Genomic DNA, 14,016 nt, shown 5'->3' on the forward strand with positions numbered 1-14,016 from the left:
CCCTAATGAAATGTTTGGCTCGATTTGTGCTCAAACTCAATCTAATTGAACGAATCATCTTTGCGGTTAACTTTACGCAGTTGGCCTGGTCGTTTAGAAAAGAAGGATATTGGAAGTAATCACCCCGACATTCTCCAGGATACTTCCGAAAGGTTGGCTGCTCTAGGGTTAGATTTTCTATTCTATGTCAATAATCAATGAAGCAAACCTTAAAATCACGGTGATAGCCATTTGACAGTTGATTTCTGGTAAAAATATGTGTTTATAATTTATAAAATGGTAGTCCATTTCTGAAAAAAAAAACTATTCTCGGCCGATCGCAAATGAACATTTTTAAATATTTATATTGGAAATATTGAAAAATTTCACAGAGATTCAATTTGTTTACGTTGAAAATCGATAGTTTCCGAGATATCGTCAAATAAAAACATAAGACTAATGAGCAATTTTCTTCAAAATCTGCCGATCTAGTGCATTTTTTCTTATTTAAAAAAAATATGTTAGCTTTTTATTTGATTTTTTAAATGGTTTTTAAAATAGAAATATTTTTAAAACTATTTTGTACGTCAGTTTTTAATGTAACAGCAATTCCTCACGAAAATAGCATGATTCAAAAAAAAAAGTTCTCCAAGCGGGCTCAACATTTTTCTGGGGGTTCCTTGGCCAAAATAATTAGACCCGTATTTTTTTTGTTTGGCAATTAGGGTGACCTACGCCGTGTTAGGGTGGTCCAAAAAATGTCAATTTTCATTATTTTTCGCAAAAACCACTTTTTTCAAAAAATCATATCTCCGCGCCATTCAATCCGATTTTAGCTGTCTTAGACACAAGAAAGGTGATTAGTTTGGCTATTTGAGAAAAATAGTTTCAAAAATCTAGCTTAACATTTGAAAAGGTCGTATGAAAACTTAAAATGCTGTTTTGAAGGTCTCGGGACCAAAGAGCCTATGTCTGAAAATATTTGTACCTGATTCCTCGGAAAATTTTACATAACATATCAAGAATGGTGAAGTTATGTTTTCAATTTTCTGAGATACGATTTAAAAAAATAAAAACTGGGTTTTTCAACGCGCCACGCGCAAAAATGAGCAAATGACGAAAACGGCAAAAAACGACTTTTTTCACTAAAACTGCGATAACTTGAAAATTTCAGCGATGACCTATACATGTTAGGGTACCAAATTTTTCGTATTTTAAAAACCCAAACTTCTTACTATTTTTCCCAAATAGCCAAACTAATCACCTTTCTTTTGAGTCTAAGACAGCTAAAATCGGATTGAATGGCGCGGAGATATGATTTTTTGAAAAAAAGTGGTTTTTGCGAAAATGACGAAAATGGCCATTTTTCGGACCACCCTAACACGGCGTAGGTCACCCTAATGGCCAAACAAATAAATACGGGTCTAATTATTTTGGCCAAGGAACCCCCTGAAAACTTTTTTTTCGAATCAAATTTTCTGATATCTTGCAAAAAATGTTTGTGAAAATTTAAAATTCAAGACTAACAAGGCCAATACGTACCGCCCAAGAAAAGGGGTTAAGAAATGGCTTTACGAACAGCAGAACAAAGGAGAGCGAACGACTTTTTGGGGCTTTTTTCACCTTCTCTGGCTTGCTTTTGCTGCTGCTTCTACCCATTAGTAATTTTTCTTGGCTGGTTCCTTCCGAAGTTCGTATACCGCTTGAAAAGGATCTAATAATCTAATATTTCTTATTTTATTGAAATTTTCGAAATATTGTTTTCAAAAAGATAGGAGAATTTTCTTAGTTTTGTTTCTTTTTTTCTGAATTGGCAATACCTGGATACTACTCTTATAAAACAAAAATTGCATGTTTGATTGAAAAAATATGGAGTTTTTTTGGTATTTTTGAAAAATTATATTATTGTTTGAAAATTGAATTGTCTTTCTAAGCATAATTGGGTGCTTGAAATTAATTTAGATTGCTTAACCCTCTACTGCCCAAATTTTTTTTTCGAAGTTTTTTAGTTTTTCCCATGTTTAGGATGTAATTTTGAGCAACTTTTGTTCTACGAAAAACTTTACTTCTCTTGTTTTTGGTTTATCTTGTTTCATTTTTAGTATTTGCATTTATCTTGTTTAGTTCATGTTTGTTATTGGTAGAATTTGGCCTATTCTGCCACCTCCTATCATTACATTTAGCCTATCTATTTTTTCATGTTTTTACAGTAACTTTTTCAATTGTTTGCTTGTTTTTCACATGTTCTGCTATAGAATGGCAAAAATTTTAATTAAAGTTTTTGTTAATCATTTGAAAAGATTGTACATATCAGTTAACCATGGGTTCTTTCCACTTGAGTTTAATTTCAAAACGGTCGCAATTTTGTTCTCGCTCTCCCAGCCTAACGCCCCTCGCTCCCAAAACATAACGGCACCCGGTGAATGAAAGTCCGTTACGTTCGCGTTTGTCACCGCACGGTCCCAGCCCTGCAAAAGCTACACGTTGGAGGTTTGCCGACGTTCATTCATCTGTCATCTGTCAGTTTGTGTGCGAGTTTCGGGATCGTTCCGTTTTCGTCGTCGTCCGAATCAATTTGCGCAAATTGTACAACAAAAACAAACCCAAAACGGGCTGCGGTTGTTTGGTGTTACAGCTCAAGGCTTTCCAGGTGTGATTGGAATTTAATTTGGCCCTAATTGATGCCGGAAGCGGCAATTTAAAGTGCTAGTAAAGTACGATTCCGAGGCGATTAGAAGAGAGTTACGCCTTTTGTGGGCTAAAAAGAGAGTGTTACTCACACAGCGAAAAGTTGCATCATTCATTGGAAAAAAAAGAACGGAGAAATTGTGCATGTGGTGGAAATACAACGGCGCGCGCGTGTAAACAAACCAAACAGACGTCGTGATTGTGTTAGTGCTTCTGCGGTATTTTGATTCTCTGACCTAAACTCAGGCTGGGCTGGCGTTATTGAAAGTTTTGTGTGCTAGATTACTCATCGATTTGTGATTGCAGCAGGTATTTTCGGGGATTTCCACGAAACTATTGCGCGGTTTTTTTTGTTTGATCAAATAAATAATCAAACGTTGTGATTGTGAACGAGTCCATACTAAATGACAACTAGGAGACGCAATGGATCTTGAAGAAACTGTAAACTATTTGGTAAGTACCGAGTTCATCCATATGGAATCTATTTTTTCTTAAATTCTCTCAATTTTAGAAACACTTAAGAACAATATAAATTTTAAATTGCAAAAAAATTAAGCGATCGGAAAATTTGATCATTGGGTGTTCAATAGAAGACTGACGTGTCAGAAAGCTGTTTACATAGGATTGCATCATGCAGGTGCAACTGTAAACTGATTCACTGCGCCCACCACAACGCTCAAATTATGTTCTTTTGATCTGATCATTGACACATTTTTGGTCTAGTTTATAAACTAAATATTAAAGATACGGTAACATTTTCTACCCAAAACTTTCACATATTTAAAAACATGCAACTGTGATAAACGCTACTGATTTTGGTCTACCTTTTTGTGGGATTTTACGCGCAATAATTGCGTTGGTTTTGTTTCTTCTCCAAACAAAGTGCATTATTTTACGCGTTTACAACAAAAAACATACATAAAAATTCAAATTGGTGCCATTGCAAGTTGCTGTAAATTATTGTAAACTAACTTTTAAACTAAAGTGTTTAAAATTTATTTTTATATTTTAAATCAAATAGGGTAAATTTAGACTCTTTACAAAGATGTTAAAAAACATAAAACTTAATATACCTATTTCCATAAATTCTTTGTTATTTTGCAAATTTGGGGAAGTAGCATAACCACTTTGTGTATTAACTAAGGCTACCAAGTCTTGCTGAGCAAAAATAAACCGCGATTTGTTGAATCAAATCTTCATGTTCTTCCATTTTTTCATCGTTTAAATTTTTTCGAAATTTTAAGTTTGCTTTTAAAAATAATATCGTTCTCATAAAAAGATTTCTAGAGTTTTTTTTAAAGGTCCTAAAAACATGTGAAACACAATAGCTTATAGGACTAATTATAGGACCTTCTAAGAAAACTTATATTTGTAATTAAAATGTTTACAGGTTTTCACAAGCTTTAGAAAGTATTTGGATCTTTTATCGGATAAATATGTTTTGTAAGGAATTTGAAAAGAACAATAATTGATAATCAACTTTGAACTGAGGAAAACTCGGAAAACTATCCAAATTATCTATTTAAAGCAAATTGACAGTTAAATAAAATAACCAGATCAGAAAAGCAATTCAATTTAAAAAAGAAGTCGAAATTCCGCAAAAAAAAAACGCGTATAATGCGAAAAATTCCGTACACAAATTCCGGCCTGTTAAAAATCCGCGGAGAGCGTCGAAAATTCTAACTGTAAGTAAAAATTCCGTACAGTTGGTAGCCTGAATATTAACCCTCTACAGCCCATTTTTTTTTTCAAAAATTTGTATTTTTCCCGTGTTCAGGAGGTTATTTTGAGCAAACTTTTGCTCTACGAAAAACTTAACTTCTCTTGTTTTATAGTTTTCTTGTTTCATTTTTAATATTTTAATTTGCATTTATCATGTTTAGTCTGTATTTGTTTCTGATAGTATTCGGCTTACTCTACCACCTACTATCTTTGAATTTTGCCTTCAGTTTTTTCATGTTTTTACAGCCACTTTTTAAATTTTTTGTTTATTTTTCACAACACGGAGAAAAAAGAGTTCTCAAAATCGTGAACAAGCGTTCATGAAAATGGAAACCACGAACAAAGTGTTCAAATTTCATGGTACGTTTTTTAAAATCGTACCATGGGATTTGAACACTTTGTTCGAGGTTCCCATTTTCATGAACGCTTGTTCACGATTTTGAGAACTCTTTTTTCTCCGTGAATGATGCCATTTTATTGTAAAAAAATAAGTGGCATCGTCTGGTACACTACAAAAACTACTACATACTTATTTTCACATAATATAGAGGAAATGTTAGTAAGAAACACAGCCAAAGTTGACCCCAGAAAAAAGGACATTTTTTAAAACATAAAAAAACATAAAAAAAAGTCACACTTCCTTAGAATTTTCTTAAATTTTATGTAGAGCGTCCAATTTCCCGTCCCGAGAATTCCCGGGATTTCCCGGAAAAAAATATTTCCCGTTTCCCGGGAAATTTGTAAATTTCCCGGGAATTCCCGAAATTCAAGCGAAAACATACATTTTCTTAACTTTTTTGGACCAACATTTTGAAAATGCTCTGAAAAAATATTAAATGAGAAAACTCTACATTATTTTGTTCAATTATATTCATTGTTAAATTCATATATGTATCAGATTATCAGAATTTTCGATATCAATTATCAAATTATAAACCTGAAAATCATGTGGTTCAAAAAATCATCTTCATCTGTCAATGATGGTTCTGAATGAAGGGTCCAAAAATAGTAAATTCAAATGAAAAAATAATCACTATATGAATAATGCTTCTACAAACAATACAAAGAAAACCATTTTTTGATTGAAACATTCTGAATCAAGATTTGAATGTTTTTCTAAAACAAACATGGCCGCCAAATGGCCGATCGGGAATGATGCCTTCCAGAGCCTTAAAAGAATTGTGATTTTGCAGTATGGATTCATTTTAACTCACTGTCTAAACAAATTGATAAAAAATACTTCCCATTAAAAATACCTGAGATATATTTTTTTTATTCATTGTACTTGATTTATTGTAATTTGAAAAAATATTTTCATTTTCTTGTAGCTGTATGATTTTTTACATGCAGTCAAGCTGTTAATTGATTTTCATACTTATTTTAACCATTAAAGTCACTGTCCTAAACAATGTTTTGCATAACATTAATCAGAACCAAGTTCAGAAACAATTTTCAATATATTTAAAATTTCCCGGGAATTCCCGGAATTTCCCGGGAAATTGGTTGAAAATCTCCCGTTTCCCGGGAATTTGTAACCCCGGGAAATTGGACGCTCTAATTTTAAGAGTTCTTCTTTCTAATGCATTTTATAGATCGAAAAATTGATTTCTGGCGAATTTTTAGATCGAAACCGGCCTAGAGGCGGGGTTGGGTTGTAGAGGGGCTAAAATGTATAAAGCATTTGTGATACTTTTTGCTTTTAAATTTTGAGAGTTGGGCTTGGAATTCAGTGTTTTATTTCTTTTGAACAAACAGATTATTTTCTTATATGTTTTTTTCCCATTTTAAATAAAAATGGGACTTATTTTTATTTGTTTTAAATATTTTTTAACAGGTCGAAAGGAAACATAAAACAAATCCATAATCAATTTCAAGTTTATGACCAAGTCTCGGGTGAGTTTTCAAAAAGCCGTAAGCGCCACCGTGCCCTCCGACACTCATTTTCGTTTTTCTCCAAATTGAAACAAAATTTCATTGATCGTTAGTTTAGGGCACTTGAAGGACGTGTAGATGAACAAATTCAAGTATTTTTGAAATTGTTTCGTAAGTAGGTCGAATACCGATGCAAAAAGGGCTGTGTTTACCTATGGCTCTTAGGTTTTGAAAAATAATCCTAGAAGTATAGTATTTTTTTTAATAATTGAAATTGCTTTTGATAACTGTAAAGCAACACTTAAAAAAACTCGACTTTTATCAAATTTGCCTTCGAAGTCTCAAGTGCAACAGCCTTATTTGAAAAAAAAAAATATAAAGACCTGCCAAAACAAAACATGTGATAACATTTCATAGCCAGATCCGGCCTGCGACTACCCTTGAAAATTGTTCAATGACTGGGTCTTTAGGCCGTTCTTGAAATATTGAACAAATAAGTTGAATGCCTAAATTAAAAAAAAAACATGCTTTTGATATCAAACTTTCACATTTTAGAACAGAATTTGGATGTTGCTAATTCAACGTGTTATAGTATTTTGCTTATGCATTTTATTAATAATAATATTTTTTTTCCTCGATAATTAAAAACATTATTTTTCTTTAAATTTGATTCATTTAAATTTTAAATTTATGTTTTTCAGAATCTATTTTTAAAGTGAAAAATACTACAGCAGAAAACCATATTTTCCAATTCGTAAAAAAATTATTTGTTTGAAAAAACTTAGATTGTCATCTAAAAATGTACAGAAGAAAACTAAATTCAAATTTTTAACAGTTTTTACTGCGTTTAATTCAAATTCATGTTAATCTTTTGTTAAGGAACTCGAATAAAATTGATATTTTTGCGATAAATGAATAAGCAAGGTTGCTGTAACTATTTTTTTTCTGAATAACAGTTTATAAGCAAAATAAGCAAACAATTATATTGAAAATAAATATGGTTGCAAATATTTTTTTTACGATTAAAAATGTGAACCACGAAGGAATTTATTCATGAGTATGGTGCATTTGCATTATAAAAGTGAATATAGGGGAAATATACCCATTTTAAGCCTAATAAGCGGTCAAGTTTGAATGATGCTGGATAATCTGGAGTGTTCCTTGAAATTTTCTAAAACCAAGTACACTAACGAGTGAGCAACTAATTGTGAACATTTCTGTTTATTTTCACTTTTATTAAAAGTTATGCTATTCCTTTTACAAGCATTTAAAACAAAAAAATCGCAATTGCATTCTATTCAGTCGAGTGCATTGGGCCACGCCCATTTTCCTATTTTCAGCTTAGTTCTTTTTTCTTCCAGCGCTTTTTTGGGTCTGCTTAGTGCTGCCAAATGATGAAATTTTAAGCGAACACTCACGAAAGGTAGCATTCATAGCGAAAGTTTCCTGGCAGCACTTGCTCACTCCAACAGGCGCTGCTGGTGGTGTTGGTGGCCACCCTTTGTTCTTTATTTGCCTTTGCTTCTCGCTCGGTTTTCTTCAGCCTTCGATTGGAATGGGTCGTCAAAATTCAAACGTCAAAAGACTTGGCGCGTTTGTTTTTTTTGATGGCGCTTGCTAATTATTTACATGTTTCGGGATTATTTTTCGAGTCAGTGACTAACTATTGTGCAAAAGAACATGTTGCCGGTAGTTGGAATCAATTTTATATCTTAAGCGCTTTGAAAACGTTAGCGCAAGCGAAAAGATATTAATGGCGACATTCGTTAAGCAATTAACCTCCCATCTTGGGTGTGGATGTGTGTGCCACCAAAATAATGAGAAATGGTCTCGCAAAATAGAAATTATGATCAAAAGTGCATTAAATTTGATCTTTTTGGCCAGTAAATGGCATAAATTTGCGTGCTTACTTGAGGCGGTGCTGTTGCTGGTAAGTTTATAGCCTAAATAGTATTTTTGGAGCTTTAATCGAGCATCAAACTCTTCATATGACGATGATAGGTGTTTGATTAGAAAGGGTATATTTCCCCTATTAGTTCGTGGATCTCAAATTCATGAACACTATTCACGATTTCGGGAATTGATTTTTTTTTTTCGTGTAGCAAGGCACAAATAAAGCATATATTTTCAATCGAGTTTACATTTGGAATCGTTCTGTGAACTGAAGATTCTCTTTTTCGGCAGTAATTAGTTTTATTTCTAGAATGTAATTTGAAAAAAAAATCATTTTTAACTTTAATAAAAACTCAATGGACAAATTTTAAAAATTAAATTTGCAATGACCTTGGTATGAGCTCAAACATCATTTGCGTTTTGTTTTGTTTCAAAATTCATAATAAAATTTCAAAGACTGTTATTATCAATTAACTAACGTATAGCTCAATATGTTTAAAGTAAAGTTGATTAACACTCGAAATTACCCACAGATAGCACTCTCTGCACTCTCTGCACCGTGCTTCGCACATCCGTTGCAACGCGTTGTTAGGTGCTCTAATTTTGCTGCGCACAGTACTTTTCATCTGTTATCGCTCTGCGCGCGCTGTTATCAGTACACTGCTGCTTCTGCACTCAAGCCTCAAGGTGTGTGTGTGCACTTTTGTGAACTCTAGGAGGAGCAAAGTGTCCTTGAACCTATGCAGCGTGCAATCATCTGATGCATTTGACTACGGGCGAGGACTTCTGAAATTTTGGACGCAATTTATTTCCAATTTATTCCACCAAAAAGAAGCTCACCGGCAGATAACTGTTCCTTCTCTAAACTGCGCAGCAAAATTTCTTCCTCAGATTGGTGCTAATCGAACAGGTAAACAACAAGTCTCTGGAAGTGGCAAATGTTTTGCGCCACCAATGAGTCAATGAACTATTTGGTATTTGCGCGACTGACGACACTTTTGTAACCCCATTTTCGAAAGGTCCTCCTCCCACGTCGGGCTAGGATTCGATCGAACTCAAAATCAATTAGGACGCAGGAAGCAACCTATATGAGGGAGGAAAGGATGCATAAAGAATAGTAAAAAAGGACGCACCAAGCACCATAAAAGCGTTTATGACTATAATTGTCTAGTCTCCGAGCTATGAAGAGTCTAGCCAGAAACAGGTTTCGTTGCCACGCTCTCCTCAGTCCGGTCATTTGAATCTGTTGTGTAATCGGTATTCTCCCAATTTTTTTTTTCGGGAACCTGATTTTCTGGTTCTGTACGGGATAAGAATTGAGGTTGATCGAATCTGAATGCTATTAGGGAGGATGACTTTAAGATTCTGTCTACGGTGCGGACAGGCAAATGTTTGACGTCGGCAAAAGAAATCCCGTTCGCGATAGTTTGAGTTGAAGTAATTTATGCTTAAATTCTTGTTCTTTATGCAGAATTGTAAAATATCTCTAGACTTTTTTTTTGTAAAAAAAGGTTAGACTAACACAATATCAAACTAAACATAAATTCAAGTCTACAATTTTCTGTGTGGACACTGAGAAATCTCATGTTCAGATATTGAAATCTTATAAGGCCACTGCAAATCTTTTTCAAAGTTAATGTTAACGTTTAAGGTGAAACGGGACGACAGTTTTTAGACAAAATCTGGTCAACTTAAATTAATTTCTGAACTCGACAGACTGCTTGCTATCGTTATACTTATCGGTTGCACACGAAACTTGTTTAAATTGCGGCATTTTCAGTAAAAATGCTTTTAAAAACTCGAGTCGTGGTATCAATATGCACGGAGAAAAAAGAGTTCCCAATATCGTGAACAAGCGTGCATGAAAATGGGAACCACGAACAAAGTGTTCAAATCCCATGGTACGATTTTGAAAAACGTACCATGGAATTTGAACACTTTATTCGTGGTTCCCATTTTCATGAACGCTTGTTCACGATATTTGGAACTCTTTTTTCTCCGTGTGGCGGTGCCTTTTCGTTTCAACTTAAATAATTTGTATTCTATTTAATGATATTGGAAATAAAAAAAAATGTTTATAATGCCGTTTTTGTTTTTTACTCAGGATAAAGTAAACCAGAGGGAAAAGCCATAACAATAATCATGTAATTTTCTAGAAGACAAATTTAAAATTAAAACGTTACTTAATCCACCTTTAGGTGACGTGATCGCAGCACCAAAGAGGTCCTAATAAAAATGTGATGAGTAAAACAAAAACAGACCTCCTACAAACTTTTTTTCAAGATTGTACTCAGCAAAAAATCCGATGGTAAAATCGCATGCGAAAGCATGCACATCACCTTCGTCAAAATAAACACTTAATATTACACACTGCATGTACAATTTTTGCAAATACAAAAAAAAAGTTGCAACCGACGGAATTCAAACCCAGCACCATCGTCAAGGACTGGCGCCTTAGCCCGCTCGGCCATCAGACCGATGAAGAATGTAATGGATAAACGCATATATAGGCTTGACATTAAGGTCAAGTAGGTTTCCCATACTGATGGGCTACATATTTCAGGGTGTAAAATCACATAAATTTGCATAAAATAATGCAATATTTATTTTACACCCAGGCCTTTTACACGCAGCTGGATTACTACTTTTTTAGCTGTGTACATACACCGCCGTGGCGAAATAGATTGAGGTTATGTAAATTCAGAGCTTTTTTTTTAAATTGCTTGTAATTTTAGATAGATAAGTCAGGTCTTGAAAATTCTTAATCCACAAGAAAGGTCATTTCAGAACCTTTCAAAAAATATTTAATATGGCAGGTTTCCATACATAAAGCACCCTTTTTTGCAAACTTCGAATTTTATATGCAGCAGTTTTTAAGCATAACTTTTGATGTGCTTTACTAAATCGTATAAATTTCAATAGGGACTTATGGGACTCCAAGACGCTCATTCGATTCGACAATGTCATAATAGAAACATGCATAAAAATGTTTATTTTCATCCATTTTAACCCTTTGAAAAATGAAAGTTAAAAAAATTAAAAAGCTTTTTTCTGGTGTCATCTAGTATCCTTGGAAACGAACTTGATTTTCAATAAATGTGAATCGAAGATTTTTTTTAACTTTAATTTTTTAAAGGGTTAAAATTGATGAAAAAAACATTTTCATGCATGTTTCTATTGTGAAATTGTCTCAGGAACACGAATATGATAAAATTATCAACATAAAATGTGATCTAAGGGGCCCCCCTAGCAAAAATTTACAACCAAAAAATTCACTAACAGTAAAAGTGTCTATTTAATATTTTAAAATGCATACCCAAAGCGTTCTCAGTCTCAGATGGTAGTCCCAGATGTCCCATTCAAGCTGCAGGTCGAACCGAGTTGATATCTGGATGGAACACTTTTTTATTCGAGTTTTAAAATCATGCTATTTTTTCACTAAAATGCCAATAACTCCCTTTAGATTTAACCAATTGGGATGCTTCTCCCTGCATTTTGTTGCATTTTTTAAGCCCTTTCAGATACATTTTGAATTTTGAAATTAAATTGAATTTTGCCTTATTTATAGCCTTTTTAAGATTTTTGACGCTTTTGAACATTTAAACTTTGTTTTCCGATTTGCCCCACTTCCCGTTAACCTAGAACAACCCCAAAAATTTCAGGCAGATTGCTGAGGTAGATGCGAGATGGGTATGCTTTGCTCGTGGACTCGCTCTTAAATCACTTTAGGGTCATACTTAAGCTAAAAAATCAAAAATAAGACAACAAAGAATTTCTGACAATTATCCGAAGTTTCGATTATCGGAAGTGAAATTTTGTCAAGGCCTTCGGATAATCGAGTCTGGACTGATCTGGTCTGGTATTCAGAAATTGAGAAATTAAAAAAAATCAGAAACAATTATTCAAAAATCAAAAATTCTGAAATAGAAAATTCAAAAATTCAAAATAAAGAAAACTATTACTTTTAATTTAAAAACTCAAAAATTTGAAACTCTAAATTTATAAAAATAAGAAAATCGAAACTCAAATATTCAAAGTCCTCGCAAAAATGTCACTCCAGATAACCAAATTATTCGAAGTCTAAAATTTTCACATAATTACTCTACCTAACTCCAAAAAAATTGAGAAGTCCCAGAAAGAATGCGCCATTTTGATTGGCCGCGTTCCTTCCGAGATCCGTATTTAAAATTAAAAACAAAAATAAAACTTATGTTATGAGCAACATTTAGACATTAGCCCTAATGTATTTCTAGACCAATTTCTGATTCTTTTTGCTTAAAAACATTGATTATTAAGCTTCAAATTCAAAAAATGAATACAAATATCACTTAAGTGGTCCTTACTTGAGACAAGGTTGCTAGTTTGTATATGTTCAGATTCCTTTGGTTTTTCGATTATCTATTCAAGGATTGGATTAGAGATCTGGATATAATTTGCATGCAGATTGAGATAAGTGAGATACTGCTGCAAAAAAGTGTATAATTATCAGTTAGGTCATCACTTGAGGCAGGGTTGCCAGATCTACAATCTTTTATACTCATTGAGAAGGTCTTTGATTTACTATCCACTTTGATTTTCAAAAAATCAAATCAAATTATTCGCTCTACAGCATTGCCTTGGCGTTCTCGATTGCGAGATTCCTACTCGAAAATAGGTGTTCGAAGGCTTGATTGTTGAGGCAATTGCAAACCTCTTTTTACACCTTAGCTTCCATCCACCCCGGGATTCGAACTGACGACCTTTGGATTGTTAGTCCAACTGCCTACCAGCGACTCCACCGAGACAGGACCCAGGGAGACCGAACCTTTTTTAGGTTAGTCCGGGGCCAACATTTACTTCCCTTTCCGACGGAAGGCGTGATCAGACAAATCTCGTCTCGAAAAATGCCACCGGGACCGTCTGGGATCGAACCCAGGCCGACTGGGTGAGAGGCAATCACGCTTACCCCTACACCACGGTCCCGGCCACTTTGATTTTATTTACCTAATTATTGAAAGCAAATTGCTTTTGTTTATAGTGCATATTTTAATACAATTTTTCAATAAAATTTAAAGCCATGACTCGTAATTTAATTTTTTATATTTTTTCAAAAAGATCGAAACAAATTTTCCTTCGTTCAAAATCATATTTAGCATGTCTGGGATCGACCAAAAATGTTTAGAATTTTTGTGAATTTCCGTTGCACAGTAATGCGAAAAGTTTTTTTTCGGCTGAAAAAAAAGTTCGTCAATACTTAGATATTTTGAAAACTAATGATTGCGATACAACTGGGCAGGTGTAGAATGCATTTTAAAACTCTTTTTTCATCAAAATGTTAATACCATGGCTTGTTATTACAATTTTTACATTTTTTTGTCCCCTCCCTTTTACTTTTGCCAGAGAGGATGGGCATAAACTTGCAACGGCCTAAGCGTTATTTTTACAAGTTTTTCTTGTATTATGCCAAAAAAAGATTCAGAAGCTCCCTCGCAAAACATACAAGCTGATACATAACCTACACTCCATTCCTAGCTTCAGCAACAATTCACAGTTATGTGCGAGGGAGAGAGAGAGAGCGAAACTTTACAATCATAGCTGAAAACAAAAAACTGAAACGAAAAATAATATTGAAGAAAAAAAACTTTAATCTCACCTCGCCGATCGCCTTACGCAAGAAAGCAGCTCGCGGCGAACGAAAAGAGAGCGAGGGAGCGAGTAGAGAAAAGGAAAGAAAGAAATAGGCTCAAATTGGATGAAGAATATGTATGAAGCGATATAGTAAGGAAAGAGGGACAAGAGAGAAAGACGAAAGTTACAGACTGTGAAGTTGTATGAAGAGAGTATAGAAGAAGATGAGACGGGCTTGACTTTGACTAATATTGT

The 14,016-nt window shown here is 33.9% G+C and overlaps 1 protein-coding gene across 1 annotated transcript in view; it reads left to right on the forward strand.

Annotated features, from left to right (window-relative positions):
• The first annotated feature begins 2,501 nt into the window (after positions 1 to 2,501).
• The window catches only part of LOC120418168 (uncharacterized), a 41,043-nt gene continuing 29,528 nt past the window's right edge, over positions 2,502 to 14,016 (forward strand). Inside the window, exon 1 of the mRNA XM_039580466.2 lies at positions 2,502 to 3,120. Within this exon, the coding sequence (XP_039436400.1) occupies positions 3,091 to 3,120 (30 nt within the window). The 5' untranslated portion in view covers positions 2,502 to 3,090. The remainder of the gene's footprint in view (positions 3,121 to 14,016) is intronic.

The sequence above is a fragment of the Culex pipiens genome, chromosome 3 (genome assembly GCF_016801865.2).
Source record: "Culex pipiens pallens isolate TS chromosome 3, TS_CPP_V2, whole genome shotgun sequence".
Classification (NCBI taxonomy): Eukaryota; Metazoa; Arthropoda; class Insecta; order Diptera; family Culicidae; genus Culex; species Culex pipiens.